Genomic DNA, 21,669 nt, shown 5'->3' with positions numbered 1-21,669 from the left:
TTAGTAGCATGAATAACATGTACTTTGGAGTGGGGCCTGTTAACATTGCTAAAGCCAAGACAATTGGACCCTTCAACTCCACTCCCTCCCATATAAATTTATAACAGCCTGATCACCCGAGAAACCCTAGCCACAAACAAGCTTGTAAAATGCATTGCAAGAAGGGATGAATCACTCCCACTGCCCAAAGAAGTAGCGTTTCTTTCTGCCAAGGCCCATCCTTTCAAGTACATATTATACAAACTGGAAAGAAGAGGGCGAACAGATCACTGTTTACTCAAGCACAGTAACAATACAGGGGCCAATAGGGGCTACTTACTGATTAAAGGAATGTAAGTGTTAATACCCCCCCTTCCTGACAGGGGCACTGCAGCGTCATTGCCCAGCGAGACATCTGCTTGAAAACTGGATGCTAATTTAATTTTAAAAAGAATAAAAAATGTAAAAAGGTTATAAAGAAACAGCAGATTGAGAACATAAACAATCACCACTGCAGTCAAATGGCAGAAATAGAAGAATCAGTATTAATTTCTACCTGCATATAATTCAGGTCCATATACAGCTCCAACTACAGGACTCAATTTCCAACCTGAAAAAAATAAAGACAGATGTGAACAGCTAGACCTTCTGTCAGTGAGGTAGCAAACAAACAAATATATCAGTACAGGTATAATCTATCTTCTAGTAACTATGTTCTATCTTCTAGTAATTATTACCTCACTTCCATACAGATTGTTCCTAGGCATAATAACAGGCTACAATTTCCAGATTTCTTGGGTTCTGGACATAAATGGAGGAGAAAATACAAATCACTAATGCTTTCTGGCAAATCCTTCCCGCAGTCTGAAAATGAAAACTCACACTGCATTGTGTTTTTCTTATTTTTATTTTTAAAGGCTGGGGTTATAGTGAAAGATCAAATGAAAAATTTGAAGCCACATAGGAATGACTGTGTTATTTATAAAATTAAAATTTCAGATCTTTGAACTGATCTCTGAACATCAATTAAGGAAAGGTTCTACAATACTAAGGATACTGGTGAGCGTTTGAAGGGACTGAGAGAAATGCTTGCCTTAGAAGTCATCATATATCATATATCAACCCAAATGGGAAAGGGCCAAACTAAGGAACATATTATAAACTTAATATGCAATTCTTAGAATTTACCCAGATTATATCTACTTTTCTTCTTTTGACAGGGGTGTCAGAATTTCATTTTAATATGTGCCACTGTGTACACAGAAAAGTGACAATAAAGGTTATCTTATCTTATTTGACCTTGATAATGCAAATGCATATGCTAATCAAGAGACACTTCCTATTACTTTCTCTATCAAGACAATAAAACCTATAAAAACAGTAGCTAATCAAGTTGAGACTCAACAAAGAGTCTTCTGCAAAGTGAATAGAGTTAAAAGTAAAAGTGATGAAGTGATTTGAACTTCAACAGAGGCAAATGAATAGTAGAAAGAATATTTTAGAGACTTATACAAATATGATAATAGCACTGAAATGAATGCTATAAATGTTATTGCCAAAAAATAATGAAAAGAAAATAATAAATAGTATGATACTGTTTAAAATGGTAAAAGTGCAAGTGTGAAAATAGACAAAGTTAAAATGTGGATGTGGGTTATTTATGAAGTGGCAATGTAAGTTGTTTTAATGCATTAGTGAAGATCACATCAGGGCCTGACAATTAAACCAATGTAATTATTGTTCCCTTATACAAATGAAAAAATAAGAAGAGTGAGTAACAAAAAAAAAACCCTACACATACACAGGAAAATGTTTGTTAAATGTGTCTTGGAATGGAAAACTGCTTAGCAGAATTCTCACTGAAAGGGAACTAGAGCTGACAAGGAACAAAATTAGTAGTGTGACTTTATGCTGGGCAGGTAGTGTGTGCACTAAATTTTTGTTCTTTAAAAGGTTATTTAGAAATATATGAATGTGAAAAACTTATTATATATTTAGTGACTTAGAGCATATGACAAAGTGAATAGACTTAAATAATGGAACAGTTTGTGTCATGAATTAGAAGATTGGTTGCTTAATACAGTAAGAATGGTATACGATGAAAGACTACCATGCCTGAAAATAAATGAATTGCTTAGCAAATGGTTCATCATCAAAGAGTATATAACCATCTCCTTGGTTGTTTAATGTTTTCATGGATAACATACACTTATGATGTTGGGCTGATTGAGGATATGAATGTGTGCAGTATGCAGATAATGCCATATTGTTAATCAAGAACTGAAACAATTTGCAATAAATGTTAGATCAAATGTAAGAGGCAGAAAACTGTACAGATTTGAAATTTCTGAATAATGAACAAAGGAGCTCTGTTTAACAAGGAAAATGAATGAGTAATTACAAAAAATATAGCAAGTAGAGGAATGAATGCTCCTTGGAAGGATGTTTTGTAAAGATGTGGAAATGGTTGGAGAAATTTTAAGATGTACAAATGCTGACAGACAGATGGTAGAAAGCACATGGTCTGCTGAAAGGAATGAAATTTGTAAAAGTAAGTGAAAATGGCTGTGTGTGGGAGTAATCTTCTGCACATTTGTTATGTAGAAATGAAAGTTGAGTATATGAGGAGAAATAAATTAAATTGAATACAGTGGGAAAGGATTACTTAGAAAATATGTGCAATAAACTCTGTAGTGAAGCAGTCAGTCAAGAATGAACAAGTAATGAATTAATGTGGAATGAGTACAAAAGTGAGCAGATAGTGCAAAAAGAAAAAAAGAACTCTGAGGTAATTTGACCTTACAGAGAGAATGAATAAAGACTGAATCACAAAACAAATATATAAAAAAAGAATTAATTTGTTGAGAGGAAGTGGAAACTGAAGAAAGACATGGTTGGAAGTTGTCAAAAAGAATATCTTAAAAAGTAAAGGTGAGAAATGAAAGAAACAGAGGCATTACATGATGAATGGACATGATGGAAGCAAGAATAGTTTTGTCGTGTCCCACTCCTCCGCTGACGGCCGGGTCAGGGAAATCCGAATCAGGCTTGCCTCTGCAGTTCTGCCCAAAGTCCTAGCAAAGTCCTCAGAGCAGGCAGGAGACCAGTAAGTGACTTCAGCAAGATATGTTTAGACTTTGCCTGACTCAGAGACTGCCAGAAAGCAGATCCTTTATATAGGCCATGGGGTGTGGCTCCATGACTCAGCACTCATTAAGGCCTGCCCCTCCCTTCCTTCTGTTGCCTCCGCCTATCCAATCTTCTGATGTGAGGGTCACTCCAATCAGCTGTTGGAAGTAAACTTTCCTCAGGCTCACATGCTGTGGAGGAGGGGGAGGGGTCTAGCTGCTCCGTTTGCCTGGGCATGGAGCCAGGGCTGGGGCCGGGGGATGCTCCCTCCTCTGCAGCCTGCTTGGGCATGGAGCCAGGGCTGGGGCCGGGAGGTGCCCCCTCCTCTGCAGCTTGTCTGGGCATGGAGCCAGGACTGGGGCCGGGAGGCATACATTCCTCCGTGTTCGGGAGCAGATAAGCAGACCCCGGCTGCGGTGAGAGCGGACAAGACACAACAAGTTTGCAAATATAGAAAGATATGGAGGAATACAATGAATGGTGTTTGTATAATGTAGATTTAATTAATTTCCTTTTACAATTATCTTCCAGCATGGAATTATTTTGCCTTTCTTCTTTTTACGTATTTTATATGATGTTGCTACCCTAAAGGAGAATAGTACGATAGGTGTGCCTACATATAGGCAAAAGCAAATTATGCAGATACAGCTAGTCCTCAGTAGTCCTTGTGACCAATTATTTAACGATTGTTCAAAGTTACGATAACTTGGAAAGAATGCTTTATGGTCCACCATTTAAAGCTCAGATTTTCAAGATCCCAACTTTGTCTTTTTAGCCCAATGAATGAATTCCTGTCCGCGCACTCCTTCCACTTAACCATCAAAACTGAGAGAGCTGGGATCACAGTCATTGGACAAAGTAGTGATATGGGCATCTCATTTAATGACACTTCACTCAACAACCGAGATCCCATCACAATAGTCAAATACTATTGTGTAAGTCAAGGACTACCTGTAGCTTTCTTTTTAAATCACAAGTTGACTATTTTTTTTCCTATGATTCACTGGGTAGGAGGCAGACTCCCTAAAAATGCAAAACAAATGTAAATGAATATAAATGCATCCTCTGTCTATCTCTGTTAATCACTTCCAATTTTAAACGCACCCAAAAAACCCTCTATCACTTGTGCATACATATCAGCACAATTACTATATATCAATAATAGCAAAGACATCACTTCTCACCAATTCATTAGTAAGTTATAAAACCGAATATTTAAAGTGATTTCCTAGAACCAAAGTATTTCATCCATATTTGTGGGTTCAAATAAGTGCCTTCTTTCTCAAGATATTTCCAAGAATTCTTGTCTACCTCTTGTTAGGTATTTCAATTATCTATACTTATAAAGAAACAAGTTTCTCAAATTATTCTGAAATACAAAGAGAAAACTTAATTCTTATGCCTAAAAAGGTTCCTCCATTCTTTGTCTTACCGTTTGCATATGGTGTGACCATCTTCTTATTAGTCATTACTCGTGCAGTGGCATTGTTAACCTAAAAATTAAAAGGGGAAGGGGAAGAGAAGGAAGGAAGCACAACACTTTAGAGAAAATGATAGAAACCTAAATGTTTTTTTAAAAAATCAGCACAATGAAATTTACTTTTACAGATTGTCTTTATAGATTATAATTATAAACATATCTAATTTTTTGAATTTTAATTATGCATCAAAGAAAAGGCTAAAAAGAGCAGATTTTCTCAGGCGTCCCTGCCAGCTTTGACTTCACTATTTGATGCTCACTGGTTCAGGGGCAAAAACTCTTCAGTTGCTATTTTTTTGTGTCCAGTTTGACTGGCATGAAACAGAAACAAAAATAATCTTGTCTAATCCATTAGTAGCCTTTCACTGAACTGCAGTGGTCTACTAATATTACAAAACAAAACAAAACACAACCTGCTGCAATTTGGGCAGAAGAACTATTCCCAGGTGTCTGGGATTATTAAACTGCTTTTCTTCCAAGGGAGTTTGCATTCCAGAGCAGCACTGCTTGGCCTATATCTCAATTTTGGAGTACTGTATCTTGAGAGGCCATCAACCCCAATCTTCCCTAGTTGCTGCCTAGGAGAAGGCAGGAGAAAAATGAACACTATTAGAAATGTATGAAATGTCTCCTGATTTTTAGTCTCCTTCACTGTCCCTACTGAGTTGCACATTGCTCAAGCTTTCTAAGCACTGCAGCAAATGAATGTTGCAGCACAGATGATGCTAGTAAAACACTGGTGGAGTAGATAAAGCCAAACAATGGCAACCCTGTATCAAACATAGGCACAGAGTCTTGCAGAGAATGAAGGTAGAAGTGGAATCAGTAGCTTTTCAAGATCCTAGTCCCAATGGAAGAAAAGGCCTCATGCAAATTTCAAGATCAAGAAAAGGATGATTCAAAGGCCCTCTGAACTTTAAAACAAAAGTGAGCTTTGGGCAGGGAAGAAGGGAGCCTGGAATCTCATCGCTCTATTTTTAGCCCTCCTGACAACCCCCCTCCCCATATAAACATTACACATTTTTAAAAAAATAATGGGAAACAACAACAATGAGACTGAAAGCATGCTGTTAAAACACACATAAAAAAGAAAAACAACAACAACAATTGATTAATGGGGACAGGAAGAGAGGTCTCACAGACAATCATTAAGATGGAGCAAGTGCCTGAAAATCAACTGCTACAGCAGAATGCAATACAAGCACTTAAAGGAAAAATGGGCAAAACCAATCAGAAACCACCAATCAGCAAAGACCAACAGCTGTATTTAACTAAGTAAAGGAAAATGGCAAGTGAGGAGAGGAGAACAATCAGAGGTCCAAAGAGAGGGAGTGCAGTAAAGAAGTGGCGGAGGGAAGAGATGGATAGGCAAAAATGAAAAAGTGTATGGGTGCATTAATAAAACCAGCCAAAACTGGAGTTCGGTAACTCTGAGTAAGATGTGCAAGGAAAATTACTGGAAAGTCAGTAATCAAACAGTTCAGACTTAAACAAAATGGTATGTACATCCAAAATCCAGGTGGCATTACTCAACAGCATTGAAAATAAAAGGGTGGGAGAGAAGGAAAAGGAAAAGGGGGGAGAGGGACAACAAGTCAAATCACATTTTGTAGTGTTAATGTGAAATGGCGGATGGATTTTTTTCTTTCTTAATTTTTTTGTTTTGCATAAAAGAAAAGAAAAGAAGTAAGCTTCTCCTCTAGCACTTTGATTTCACTTACCGCCAACTCGTACCATCGCCAGCATTGTGTATAGTTACCATGGAAAGAGTGAGTCAAGTGAAGGGCCCTAAACACTAAACCATTAAAAAGGGAAACAAAACAAAACAAAAAACAAAAACAAAAAAACAAAAAACAAAAAAGCAAAATATGCAGACATCTTACTCAAAACGGCGGCTTTAATTTTTTCCTTATATTTAGTATTTTTTTTCCTTTAAAAAGAAAGAACAAAAAGGGGCCAGTTAGCCTTCTATATGAGGAAACATATAGACAAATTCATCACTAAGAAGTTACCTCTCATCTAGGTAACACAAGCATCTTGTGCTTATCACAGGCTACACTCATTGGAAATAATTATGGAATGCATATTTCTTAATTTGAAATACATTTACATAGATATTTCAATGGCTCAAGTTTTTCCTGATTTCTCCATCCACCTCTTCCCAATACATTAGTTTCATACTCATATGGAGGAGAACTGGCCTCTGAATCAAGGGCAGATATTGGCTGCCTACCCCTTCTTTCTTGTTAGATACCAAGTGACAAATGGGACTGTGCTCATTTTGTTAGTTTTTGATCTGTCTTGGAAATTGAAAGTCGGAGCCTCATTAACTGAAGCAAAGGAAAATCAAGATAGCAGAAGGGCAAAAAATTTGGAGTGTGTTGGAAACAAACTTAAGAGAAAGGAAAACAAAGACAAAGAAAAATAACAAAAATAACAAAAATATATAGATATATATATATATTGGGAAGTTATTTTATACACTTCAGTGCAGGGGACGGGAGTGAAAAACACAGGACACAAACACACACACACGCACTGGACAGGAATCTCAATGTGAAATCAGTGAGGCAAGACACAAAAAGGAAACCAAAGAAGAAATATAAAGAAGAAATTGAATTACTGAAGACATGCACCTCGATTTTACGGCCCTCTACCACGGTGCCGTGTAATTTCTCCCTGGCCCTGTCTGCATCAGCACTATTCTCGAAAGTTACGAACCCGAATCCCTGCATGCAGCGGGAGAAGGGGGAAAACATGCACATCGTTATATATTGAAATACTGATATCTAGATAAATAGAGAAAAAAATATCACAGTATGAAATTGACATCAGCACAACTTAGCAATACTCTCCTAGAGTCACATTTTTGGTTCATGCATGTTTCATGAAAGAATTTCAATTAAAAAAATAACTTTAATCAGATTGAAAATAATAAAACATAAAAGCAATTGAGGCCAGACCAAAAAAAGCATAGTTACTCGAGATACATTCTAAAAAGAAAACTAGCTCCAAGACTGATCAAATGCAGTGTGTTAAAACCTAGAAAGAAATCTTGCCATAAATGTCCACTCATATGACCACTCTTTTGCAGCATTCTCAATAACTTCCTTTCATATGACAAAGATAGGCACAGGAAGATGCTCTGAACAAAACCTAGCAAAAGGAAGTGTGATATGTGTGATAGTTCTAACTTTTCTTATTATTTTTATGAATAGTATTAATATATATATTTTTGACAATGAATAAATATATGAAGGACAAAGAGTGTGTGTGTGTGCGTGATTATATGTAAAATGTTGACAATATCCTGGGCATCTTTGCTTCGGTTCCTTGTTAATTTCTTAGAGTAAAGGTATCCTTTAAAATATGCTTTTTTTTGGATGCAAGAAATACAGGTCACACTGGTTATCTTAATCCATAGGATGCTTATCCCTATTAAAAGTAGATATTAATAATACTATAACATATGGCTAGGAATAGATACCCTGGCTCACTGGGAAAAACAACAACCCTTAATCTATTTTCTATTTCAACAGAGGAAAGCATAGCTGTTTGTACCTAATAAAATAAATACCTAATAAATTCTTGGCTTCTTCACTCAGAAAACACTAAGTGAAGCATTGTTTTTCACAGATTGTTGAAGCTGTACATTTTAGAATTAGTACTTTAATGAAGTTGAACAAAACTTTCTAATGGAAGAGAACAAAATTAATTAAAGCACATCATAAAACATACAGTCTAATGACTGAGTGTAAAGATGGAATGATTGCTTCTTTGTTATGCTTGTTTTTGAAAGCTTAGGATTTAGTTAAGGATCCAGATGGTTTCTACATCCAGGCAATAAATTACCCACTCCTATTTAACTTTAAAAATGCTTTAAATGTAATTGCCTCAGTCATAAAAATATATAGATTTACCTTAATAAATGCCAAGGTAAAATGCCACTAGTTATGAAACATAATCAGTTAATTTTAATCATTGCTAATACTATCGTTATTAAGACAGAAATATTTATCTAATCAATATATAAGCCTTTTTTTTTACATTCTTTGGATGAGCAGGGTGAAAAATGCCACCTTCCACTATTGTAAATCTCCCTACTGCATTAATTGGATGAAAATTATGCTTATTGGGGAATTTTATAGATTTTTGCTATGTCATGATTAGAAAAATGTGAATCTATTTGAACTAATTGACTCAATACTCCAAGAATTTAGCAAGTACATATTATCTGCAAATTGAAATAAATGCCTTAAAAGTTATCCCTTCCCAGTTCTATGTAGATTATGAATGGTAATTGCAAAGTGAGCTACATCTTTAACACCTCTATATTTTTCAAGCACATTACATTTTGCATCAGGTGTTACAAATCTGTGAATAACATGAAGATCTGTCTTAATGGATATGATTCCAGTATTATCACTGCAGCCAAAAATCAAACATACAGTGCAAAAAAACTTAGTGCAATTTATTTTACAGGGTTGTTATGAAGATATATATATATATATATTAAAAAAAACATGAGTACACATTTTACTTATTATTTTACTACACTTTTAAACATTATATCTTCACCCTAAACACATGACATAGAACTTTTGACAAAAATGTTATTGAATTCCTTTGAACTTTACTTAATCCTTGGAGAAAGTCTCAAGTATAAAAGCAGATATTGGATTTGTTGGTTTCCTCCAAAAATGTGCAGGACAACAACCAAGTCCAGAAAATGCTAAAACCCCAACAATTCATCTCTAAGCTACAAAGAATTTCTAGTATCAGTAAAAGAGCATATGTCATACAGAATACATACTTTCCTTTAAAGATAAATTCAATTTTATCCTCCCTAAACATAGCCCCATCATACCAAAGCAGTATTTTAATACTGGATTAAAATTTTCAATATCTCACAGTTCAGAAAGAAAAAAGGAAAGTAATATAACTAGCCCAAGAAGGATATGTATTTTTATAATTATTCCCACTAACCTGTTATAATTCAATTTGCTGGTAGTTTTGAGACTGAACTGATTTTACTATGCAACTTTCATTTCAGTTTGAAAACAATACCCAGTCCATTTAACTTCTAACTGTACTAAATCCTCAAAAACATTCAGAACAACCTGCAGCCCAAGGGCACCGAGTAACTGTCACCTTTTTAGTCTGGCCTCAGATTCTGCAATAAATAACAAGCAACAGGATGAGCAGTGTAAAATAATAATTGTACAGAGTTTTTTATAAAATGTTTCCATCTCTGAAGAATGAGAAAGAAAATTTACCATGTAACCGTAAAGGGAGAAATCAAAGCAGACGATTCTCCTGGGTGTGGCCAGAACAGAGAAATTAAGGGAAAAAATAATCATAACAAAAAAAAACAACCAAAAAAAAAACCAAGTAAATGAAATAAATTCAAAGGAAACTAAAAGGAGCCCCTTGAAATCCATGCATTGTTAACACTTTTTCCCCCCATTGTGTTTAGAACATTGACTTCAGAAGCAGCATCTTTATCTCAAGGTGTTGGGAAAGACTTTCCATAATTTCAATTGTTAATATATATATATATATATGTATACACGCATATACAAAGAGGCAGTTTTTTTTAAAAAAAAAAACTCAGTCAACAGCCAGAAGCCTGGACAAATGGAACAACAAAAATAAAGAAATAAATAAACTTAAAAATCCAGGCTTTCAGGTTATTTGCTTTCAAAGTCAAAATACAATACTCCATCTGAGATGAGTGATTAAAATAAGTTTCACGGAAAATATCCTAGTGCTATTTAAAGTAAGGACACTATTCTTTAAAATCTGCAAAAAAACAGTTGTGGAATTTTTACCTAGAATTACTTTGCATAGCTTCAACCAGGGTGTATATTTTGTAGCTATTTAACTGGATTGATCAAAGCAATTTTATGTACATATGCTGGAATTTAAAACAGAGTTGTTTAAAACTATTGAAAAAAATAAAGAAAAATGCTTTTCAACCTAAGAGAAAAGTATTTTTGCTGTCCAAAATATTTTTTTTTAAGTGAGGACATATAAAATTGGGTATAATTGCATCTGTTAAGAGAACAGTTAAATGAAATTTAGAGTGATAAAATAGAATTTTGTTACTAGATCAGCTAATTTAAGATGAGCATACAATCTCTCATTTCTTAAAATCACTTATCTATAAAATGATTGGATTTTATAATTGAGTATATGGCCCTTATTACTTCTCTAAGCTGCTTCAGGAACTTTTCTAGTTTTCCTCACTCCATCAACTGGGTAGTGAAATCACTACTGTTTTCCCACTGTTAATTGTAATAGAAACCTCAGCCTCACTGGGAGGGAAATCCCTTCCATTGGACATTGGAATACAGACATTCAAGCCATTGTTTTCCCACTGTGTATTAGTATCTTAACAGAGACTAAAGTTGAATAAAGGTGTATCTTACTCTGGCTCACTATTAAGTTTGTTTACCTGAGTGATCCCAAAAGAATTCTACAAGATCCCACCAATAGGAGGGGAAAAAAACTCATTCATAAATCTAACATTTCTGTCTGTCACATTGCTCCACCCAAGCTACCTATAGAGGAAGGAAAGTATCACCAGAACAAGCTTTCTATTAAATATGGGTGAATGAATTGGCATAATGTAGTGGTTAATGCATGGGACTAAGACTGCAGACACCCAGATTTTAGTCAATATTCAGTCATGGAAATTCAGTGGTAATTTGGGGCTATTCATTATCTTCTAGAGTTGTTGTTGTTCTCAGGATAAAATCAGAAGAAGGGCCACTATGTACATTGCCTTAAACATTTGGATGAAAGGCAGAAGACAAGTAGAAGAAATAAAATAATTACCACAACTGTGACTAGAAGGCTTAGTTCGATCATTGTTCTATTGAAAACTAGATTGATTTGTTAAAATTTGAATGCCATTGATATAAATACTGTACGAGCTTAAACTGGTATTTGAACGGAAACCAAATTGGAAGCAACCATCATATTAACAGCTCCTTTCACTAGGCACTGCTAATGAAACAAGAAAAATTAATGAAAATTAATTAAACAGAAGTTTGAACATAACTGAGATTGTTATATAAATGGCTCAAACACCTTTTTTTAGATTTCCTAATACAATGCTAGTTATCCAAAATTGTGCCTAATATTCAAAGTTGAGATGCTTATAAAAACATTAACATTTAGTAATAAATCTACATACCAAAAACCTTTATTCATAATTTTTTCATCCATTCCAAATAATTTTTACAAAAGAAAATCTAATACAGCCAATGTGCACAAATATATTTGACATTCAAAAACAGGATGGAAATACATCATCTCATCTCAGATGGACTAAAGGGTAATTTGAAATGCTCAAATTTTCCAACACTGGACATATCTGGCAGAGGGCCTTTGCCACAGTTATGAAAGGATAAAGATCTGCTCATTCCATAGAGGGAATGGATGTAGGCATACCCAGAGCAATTTGGATTTTACATTTTCACCTTTTAAACATTCACATATTGAAGAATATACCCTTGAGAAACCCAGGAAGGGGAAGGGTAATACTGAGAACACAGCACAAGGCAGGCAGCGGGAGCATCTGCTTTCCGATTCCCAAGAAAGAGGAGGAGAAAGGTTTCATATCATTAGGTTAGAATAGAAACCACAGGGTAGGATACAAGCATTCAAGTTTTGGCATACTTTTTTTTTGCAGAAGAAGTGAGTGGTAAGTGAAGGGTCCCTAGAAAGAATTATGCTTCTCCACTGGGAACCTAAGCTTCTTTAAAAATGTCCCAATTCAATTTTAAAAAATGCCATAAACACAAACACTCTTTGGGAATCCTGCTTATACTATTCACCGTGTTTAAAACAGTCTCATTTGAATCTTTGAATTGGTGTGAATTTGAGAGGCAAGTGTTTGAAATTCTACCACCAAATAGAAAAGAACTTGATCAATGTCATTATGAGCTAAATATTACATCTAGATGAAAGAAAAGGGGCAAACAGCTATCATTTAATCTTAGCAGGTTTTGTATTATCTGAAAACCAGAAGTTTGGTTTATTTACTTGCAGTTCAATAGTTATTAGAATATTATAATTTGTGGAAGATTCCAAACATAAGGACTGAATCTGAACAGTGAACAAGCAGCATGCTACGCAGATCATATACACAAGCTCCTTCTGAGAGCAACTATAAATAATGAATTAACAAGCAAGACTGTCCATGGTTTGCTTAGTACTGGGAAAATGCATGTTTTGTTTTAGCTTTCTGACTCCTTTTGACCTGAAGTCTCTTGTACAACATGCCAAACAAGCCATAGACTGGGTTTATATAATTTGGTATCCTTCCTTACTCATCAGAGCAGTTAGTGAGTGTGATCTCAGAAGCATGCACTAGTCTGCTGCTAATCCTTCATTAAGAATAAAACATAAAGCAGCCCAGTATATCTGAGTGTGCATTAAAATAAGGACATATAAAGCCAGATGTACACAGCATAAAACTGTAGATGTATATGAGTGCAGACAAAAATATTTTTTTTCCAATATGCTGGCTGGGGAATTCTGAGAGTTGAAGCCCACATGGTTTAAAGTAGCCAAGATTGAAAAACAGTTCTAAACTGTATAGAGAATAGCCTGTTATTTAGAGATTAAACAACAGCATATTGCTTCTATTCTGTGAAAGACAATAAATGTAAGATCCTGAACTTGTTAATGATTGCATAGTTCAAATAGCCAGCCTACGGCACTCTAACCACTCTCCTGTTAATCCAAAAAATGTTTTACATCTCTGGCTTACTTCCTTATACAGTCATTTCCAAGAGCCTAGGTATACTGAAGTGTAGTGGTCAAACATAATATACTTTTCACTTCATCATTCAAACATACCGTATATACTCGAATATAAGCCGATCCGAGTATAAGCCGAGGTCCCCAATTTTACCCCAAAAAACTGGGGTAAACTGGGGACTCGAGTATAAGCCGAGGGAGGGAAATGAGGCAGCTACCGGTCAGGGAAAGCCTCCCTCCCTCAGCCGAGAAGGCTGGCGGCCCCCCCCCCCCGCCCCCTCACTGCACCGGCAGGGCTTCCCCGCGCTAATGCAAAAGCCCGCCAAGTTTGCACCATCCGGTATAATGTGAAAAAAAGAAGAAAAAAAAAAAAACTCGAGTATAAGCCGTATATACTCGAATATAAGCCGAGGGGACGTTTTTCAGCACAAAAAACGTGCTGAAAAACTCGGCTTATACTCGAGTATATACGGTATACAGTGGATATATGAGTAATAGGAAGCATGTGGTTCAGTGCAGTTTGCAGCTCTTCACAAATTAAAATAATTATGTGCTGCATCAATTTTACCCTACATCTTTATAAACTAAGATATGAGATATATTAGTTCCAAAATTAAATGTAAGTATTGTATGTACTGTACAAGTAATAAATATCATTTCTTTTCTGGTTTTCAGATAATACATAGGAAATCTGATATGCTAACAACATAATGTTGTATATAAATATCCATATGGAGTTATTCTGTAGATTATGAATCTCAAAAACAGGATATACAAATATAATCCTAGCTATGCCTTATCACTATGATGTGATGGAGTGAGGGTGAGGGACAGATGTTCATTTTTAATAAAAAGTGGAAAACTTAGCATTGATTAAGTCAAGCATAGTAGAGACATGCACTGTGCAAGCTTCCCCCACAGAGCTCTGCCAATGCGCCTTGCTCCTGACCTGAAACACTCCCTGCTATTCCAGTGCTGGACCTACTGGGCAGAGAGAGAATCACATCAATTCTTCAGTGAGGGGACATTGGTTTCATGATGAGAACCGGTTAGGACAAGCAACACTTAAAATTGCTACACTTAGGACTAGAAGGTTTGCCATTGGCTCTCCTGAAAGTTAACTCTAAAAAAAACCCTTACATCATTCTGAACAGCTTGTATTTTGAATAACTACACCTTTCGAAAAAGCTGCAAGCTTTTGCAGATATTGTAAGAGGATGGGCCAACATCTTTGCAACACTGCAGGATTATTGCGACATCAGGTGGGCATTTAATTATTCTTTCACACAAGATAACTCTTATTCCATATATAAAATATTTCTAAATTATTTAATAGCATTTCTTTCTTAAACATTTTAAATTAAAAAAAAAATTAATACAAAACCTGACTCTCATAGCTTCAGTGACTCCTTTTATTTTCAGAAGTTTGAAGAAATCTGATTATTTCAAAGGGAAAATTATGAAATTATTATTGAAGATACTTATCGATTATATGTAACACCTATGATTATATGGAATAGCAGCTCTAGGTAACCCAGTGCCTAGTTCCTTTTCTGTCTATACAGAATATCTAAGAAGGAAGCTGCTTTATCTTGACAACTGGAGTAGACTGGTAAAGGAGAGAAATAGGTAGAGGGTAGATAAAGAAACAAAACTTACCTTGGACCCACGTTCATTGAAGATTATCTCTACATCAAGGATTTTACCAAATTGCTATAAAAAAAAGATTTATTTTTGTTTGTTAATTCAGCATCCTTTATCTTTCATGGCTGAGAAAGAAATGCTTTTGAATGCATAGTTGAAAATATTTTAAAATGAATTCAGACTTAATATTTGTTATTTAATTGTTTAATTTCTCCTGGTTGTCAGGTTTATAAGCCTCACAATCTGTGATATATCTCATAGTCTGTGATATTTTACTTTATGTAAAATATAAAGTAACAAAAGTATAATCCTTGGTGTTCTCTGAGCTTGATTATTTGTTTGCAGAGGTTTCATCAGTCAACTTGATAGCATCATCAGGGGCACTATATATATTTTCTTCATATATTACAAATGAAAGTGAATATACGTGTCCCAGGATAATTTTGCAGGATCCAATCTGGACTGGTCATCGGGATTAGATATTTTGTCTTCTGCGCTTTCGGACTCGAACTGGAGTCCATCTTCAGAGAATTTCTTGTCTCTTCATATATTATCTTCTATTGGTGTAACAAAAGACTATACACAATTGCAATAAGGAATGGTGGCTGGTTTATAAATATATTGTTCCATAATTCTCTCGCTCTTTTTTTTACCAGTGGAGTGTTCCAGCCAGCATCTCCTCCATGCCATTCCCTATATACACTGCTTTAACATACCATCCATCTTCCACAGCCACTTGGTATTCCCATATTCAATTTTCTTCAGGCTGTTCTCCTGGGTTTCGTACACCTCTTCAACCTTTTCTAATTATTGCTATTCTGGAAGCTGTAAGGTTTCTGCAAGTCTACTGATTCTTCTCTCTTGTCTATGGTAGTCAAATCTGATTAGATAACTAAAGCTATATACTGCTCTCTCTCCCTCCCTCTCTCCCTCTCTCTCTCTCTATGTGTGTGTACACATACACACACACACACTGAAATAGACAATGATTATGAAAAAGCTATTTTTAAGTAGGAGGCTGTCCACAGTGAATGTATTGGTTGTCAACGAAGTAAGTGGACCAGAAGCCTCCTTTTTAAGTACCTAAGTGTAGTTTCTACCATTATCCTTTTCCAGCCATTCTGTTCTACTCCCCACTTCAAAATTTGGGAAAGAGATTCTTTCTTCAATCAGTCATCATAGGACTATCCTTCCATCACTCTCTTCCCTCAAGGTAGTTTTCTTTGCTTTTACAAACCCTGAATCAATTCACACCACTCAATAGTTCACTAGTTGCTTGTTTTGGCTAAATAAACAGCATTTAGAGAACAAAGTTACATTGATTTGAATAATCTATGACCAAGAAGTTCCTTTAGGGAAAGGAATATTTCTGATTTTAATTATATGTGCTCAACCAAGTACATACTACAGCGAAATGCACATATCAGCTTTTCACTTTGAAGTTCTTAATGACTTAAAACTACATGATCCAAAACATTACTTTTTCTTATATATATTACCCATTCTACAATATCATTTACTGAACTCTTTTTTTTTTGGCCCATCTCTATCAAATGGGATTTTAAGACAGTTAATTTTTTAAACAGAAGTTTAGAATGCCATTCTCTGGAGGTAAATATACTGCATAATTATTTTATTACTCAAAGCTTTTCCATCTTAAAATCTTTAATACTTCTTAAATTATTTGCATTATTTTATTTAGGTTTAAATACAAGCATACTTTTACCCTTACAACAATCTTTTAAATAGATTAGCCTGACAAGTGGCTCAAGCTATTTAGTGAACTAAGAAATACCACTTTGGGTTTAGTGGTTAAAATCTCCTTTGCCTGATTTCATGTTGGTGGTTTTATTTCTTAATTTCCTAAATTTATTATATGCTTTAAATGATTTGAAAACAAATACCCCCCCCATCCCTATCATTATTCTGGAATGCATATTAGTACTGTAAATAATAATTTAGAAATAAGTTAATCACTGCCATATAGCAGGGAATTCCCTAGCACATTCCCATACACATTACTACAAAGTATTTACATGTTATGATGGCCATTCCTGCAATCAGAAGCTCTTTTCTTTAACTGTGCCATTTCTGGTCTACTTCATTGTCGAACTCCAAACATTGTAGTTTCCATGAAATCATTGTATGATACAACTATACATCATACTTTGTATGATACAACTATATATCATACCAATATTATTTTTCACTGAGGATATCAAATAAGGCATTATTATTGTTGCTATTATTATTATAGTCAGATGTTTGGACTGAGTTTGGCATTTATGTCCAACTATCAAGTCCTTCCCAAGAACATAGAATTGATAGATGTTGTTTAATAATATTGTATTAAATCTAATATTAAAGATATCTTTGCAAGATGAACAAATCTAATATTAAAGATATCTTTGCAAGACGAACAATGTAAAAACATTAAAACAAATTTTAAAAATACCAAAAATACAATTGGCAAGGATGTCAAAAAACTGGAAACGAATAAAAAAAATGAAACCTATACAATTCAAAGGATGAAGAACTGGTATGGTATGTCTTATGATTAACATAGTGTGCAGAATAATAAATTATTGTATACTGTATACTTTTAGATTTTAAAAATAAGGTAACTCATTCTTTTAAATAAAATAAAGCATTTATTCAGTATGTTGATAAAGGGTCCTAAATCCAATTTTTTAGCATATGTACCAGTATGTTTAGGCAGGCCTTCACCAACTTGGTATCCTCTGTAATACCACAACCATATTTATTATTACTATTTTTCACTTGTGTTTTATTTTGTATGGTAGTCAGATAGCAACAAAACAAAATGCTAATATGTATTTGAGTAAATACTTTATCCAAATATTATAGTGTCAAACTGAAATTAACCTGTACAAAAATTCTGTACTGGCAGGAATTAAGGTCTGGATTATTGATCACTTCTTTGTTCCACGCTTTAAGCTATTTTAAGCCTTAAAATGGCTTATGGTCTTGCATGAATGTCCCCAAAATAAAACCATTCTGGCAGGCAGTAGCTCTTCAGGTGATGGCAGAAGCAGAAAACCAAAACAAGCTGTTAATACTACGGGCAAAAACTAAACCATATATATTACAGGTACTGCTGAATGACTTAATAAAGCAAAATATTTATATAATATTCTCGCTGTCCCTCACAAAAGAATTTTTATTTTATTCCCGCAGCTTCATTGCTTGCTATCAGTGCTTCTGGAAAGAAGTTACAGCAAACTCGCCTTTTAGGAGTGAATTTGTCCCTGCATAGAAAGTGTTGTTGAATCAACATATGTTCTGTGGTTGTACATTGCACGATATATAGTACTTGGAATTGAAAAACACTCCAATTGTACCACAGAAAAGAATAACTATGACCACACTTGAGCCCAAAATTTCTGCTGCTAAGCAAAACTGTTGTTAAGTGAGTTTTGCCCCATTTTACAGCTTTCTTTCTTGTTGTTAAGTGAAACACTGCAGTTGTTAAGTTCGTAACATGGTTGTTAAGTGAATGTGGCTTCTCCATTGACTCTGCTTATCAGAAAGTGGCAGAAGGTCATGATATGACCCTGAGACAGTGAAACCATCATAAATACATGACAGTTGCCAAGTGTCCATATTCTGATCACATGGCCATGCACTTGCTGCAATGGTTGTGTGAAAAACAGTTATAAGTCACTTTTTCCAGTGTTGCTTTACCTTCGAATGGTCACTAAATGAATGGCTGTAAGTCAAGGACTATCTTGTATTATCAGCTGCTAAACTATTAGCTGATTAACTCCTTAGAAAATTTTTTAAAATGGCAGCAAAATACTGTTTAGTCATGATCACTACAAGGAAACTCTGGGATTATGCTGTGAAAAAGTGTTTCATATCTTTTGACATTTTAGTTTATTACACTGTTGTTATTTGATTTTACACAAACATTTAGTCAATGGTCACAAACCAAATCAGATAGTTTGAAAATAAGGTGCAATGCTGCAAATATCTACTATTCTATATCTCTGATAGTCTAAACAAGAGGGAATAGGATGGATTAGGATCCTTGTTATAAATCTGGCTGCAACTGTAGATATATCCCAGAAGCTCCAGCTGCCAGATTGTGAAGTCCTAGCCATGGGGCAAAAGAGAGGAGCATGTCATGGGACTACAGAAACACACTAGTTAAATATATTACTTTTCTATTATTCTTGGCAGAGGCAAATACAATATTTTCCAGTCAATGTCTCCTCAGCATTAGTGGGTTACAAACAATACACACCCAAATATAAAATTGTATGGACTAAAACCAGATTGCTAAGTCATTGTGCTTTGTTTATTAAACTGAATAGCAAGACAGATTTTTGCTCTGACTCAACTGTGCTGAGTTTCATCAAGTCTGTGTGTCAATTTCTCTAATGCGAAAATAAGGTTACTCACTATGAAGTCACTAAATAACGCTCCAGGATCAAGAACCAATCATTTTCGCATCTTATTTTCTTCTATTTTTAAATGAGAGGCAGTGTGGTACACCAATGGGTATTGGACTAGGACTGGCAATATCCAGGTTCACATAACTATACACTCAGAAAGCAGGTGAATAATCTACTACAGAGGACTATTGCAAAGATAACAAAATGTGCTAGAGGGAAATAGGACAACCACAGAAACTGCATGAATTACATCTGGGAATTGGTAGAATAGTAGTTCAACTAACAAAATAAATAAAATTATTAAAAACTAAGAACAACAAATAAAAAGTGACTATAATTTGATAATTTTATTTATTTTGTGCCCATCATACCTGCTAACTTCCCTGTTTTGCCAAGAACGTTTATTTAGAGTCATTTAAAAGCTATGAAAATCCAAGTATGAGACATAACTCAAGGAAATCTTTTTCACACAGTTCTTTAATGCACTTGCTGTTTCTCAAAAAACATTATCTATTCGCTTTGGCCAATGATCAAAAATGGCAGCTTAAAACAGACAGAATTGAAACATGCTTACAGTGTGAATCCAGCCCTGTCTGATGGAAAAATAAAATACACTGGCACTCTTTTTAATAGTTTTAAGAACATCTTAAAGACCAACACAATTTTCAGAAAATAAATACAGGTAATCCTTGACTTACAACCAGACTTGAGCCCAAAATTTATGTTGCAAAGTGAGAAATTTGTTAAGTGAGTTTTGCCCCATTTTATGACTTTTCTTGACACATTTGTTAAGTGAATCACTGTAGTTATTAAATTAGTAACATGGATGTTAAGTGAATCTGGCTTTCCCATTGCCTTTGCTGGACAGAAGGTCACAAAAGGGATCACATGACCCCAGGACACTGTAACCAATATAAATGTGAGTCAGTTGTCAAGCATCCAAATATAAATCACATGACCATGGAGATGCTGCAATCGTCATAAATGTAAAAAATAGTCACAAGTCACCGTTTCAGTGCTGTTGTAACTTTGAATGGTCACTAAGTGAACAGTCAAGGATTACCTGTATCATTAAGAAATAATTAATTCCCACTCATATCTAGATCCACAGCTTCGACATGAAAGAAATGTGTACAAGGAAACCTTTATTCATTGGTGGAATATAACTGAATATAAGTGCATTTCATTGCTTGTGTGGGAAGACATCTGCAGTCCTGAAACAATCATCCAGAAGCACTGGACACAGGGCAGCATGTAATAACATTTTCTTTGAAGCTTTGGAAGTTTGGTCTAGTACAGGAGTGTCAAACGTGATCACATTGCGGGCCGTATCATGATGTTTTTGCCTTTGTGGGGCCGGGGTGGGCGGTGCCTGCCATGTGTTTCACATGCCTGGTCTAGTGGTTAAGGCACCAGACTAGAAAGCAGGAGAACATGAGTTCAAATCCTGCCTTAGCCATGAAAGTCAGCTGGGTGACTCTGGGCCAGTCACTCATTCTCAGCTCAACCCAGCTGATAGGTTTGCTGTTGTGGGGGAGAAAAGGAGGAGGAGGAGGCAGGTGTGTTGGATATGTTCATCACCTTGAGATTTGTAAAATTAATAAAGTGGGATATATATCAATCAATCAATATTAGATTTTTAGCTGTGGATACTACTAACATACCCCAAACATTTGCCGAAGATCAGGATCCCGAAAACGGAAGGGAATGTTGGACACATGGAGCCGCTTTGGTGTAGACTTGCTCTCAGCATTCTCACTGCTTTGTGTCTGTGACTGCTGGCCATCTGTCTGTGCCCCTCCTTCTGTTTGCTGCAATTTTTTAAAAAAGAAGAAAAAGATAATCACAGAAATCAGCCATGATTCATTTGTTAATCAATTCATGTTTTGCACATTAAAATATCTACATCAATTTAGCAACTGAGTAAATTTTCATAAAAACAGTTCAAATAAACAGCAATCTTTTGTTGATGTGAAAGATGGAGATAACAAATAGTAAGAAAATTTCCATAAGGCAATATCTAGGACTCTCAATGCATTTCATGTAAATTAGTAAATTAAACTCAACTTTTTTCTTGAAGTAATATATTCAATTTCTACCAGTTTAAATAAATTGGCCTATTGTGAAATTAAACTTGTCCTGATTGCTTAAATTTAAAAGCCTACTGCCATGCTTCCATTATTTTTTAGCTTTTAATATTCCAGCTTTCAATTGTTAATAGTTATTACATGGCATTTTAGTGTATTT

The 21,669-nt window shown here is 35.1% G+C and overlaps 1 protein-coding gene across 11 annotated transcripts in view; it reads right to left on the bottom strand.

Annotated features, from left to right (window-relative positions):
* The window catches only part of RBFOX2 (RNA binding fox-1 homolog 2), a 230,781-nt gene that overhangs the window by 24,068 nt on the left and 185,044 nt on the right, over window positions 1–21,669 (bottom strand). For all 11 annotated transcript variants that reach the window (XR_009156132.1, XM_058191231.1, XM_058191233.1 and 8 more), the window contains 6 exons: window positions 21,087–21,233; window positions 15,020–15,073; window positions 7,225–7,317; window positions 4,541–4,601; window positions 536–589; window positions 320–412 (listed from right to left, as the gene is read on the bottom strand). Coding sequence is in view for 10 of the 11 variants with exons in the window: in XM_058191231.1 (XP_058047214.1) it covers window positions 320–412; window positions 536–589; window positions 4,541–4,601; window positions 7,225–7,317; window positions 15,020–15,073; window positions 21,087–21,233 (502 nt within the window). In the remaining variant the exon portion in view is untranslated. The remainder of the gene's footprint in view (window positions 1–319; window positions 413–535; window positions 590–4,540; window positions 4,602–7,224; window positions 7,318–15,019; window positions 15,074–21,086; window positions 21,234–21,669) is intronic.

Source organism: Ahaetulla prasina, chromosome 7 (assembly GCF_028640845.1).
Source record: "Ahaetulla prasina isolate Xishuangbanna chromosome 7, ASM2864084v1, whole genome shotgun sequence".
Taxonomy (NCBI): Eukaryota; Metazoa; Chordata; class Lepidosauria; order Squamata; family Colubridae; genus Ahaetulla; species Ahaetulla prasina.
This window is presented reverse-complemented; position numbering and strand designations above follow the sequence as displayed.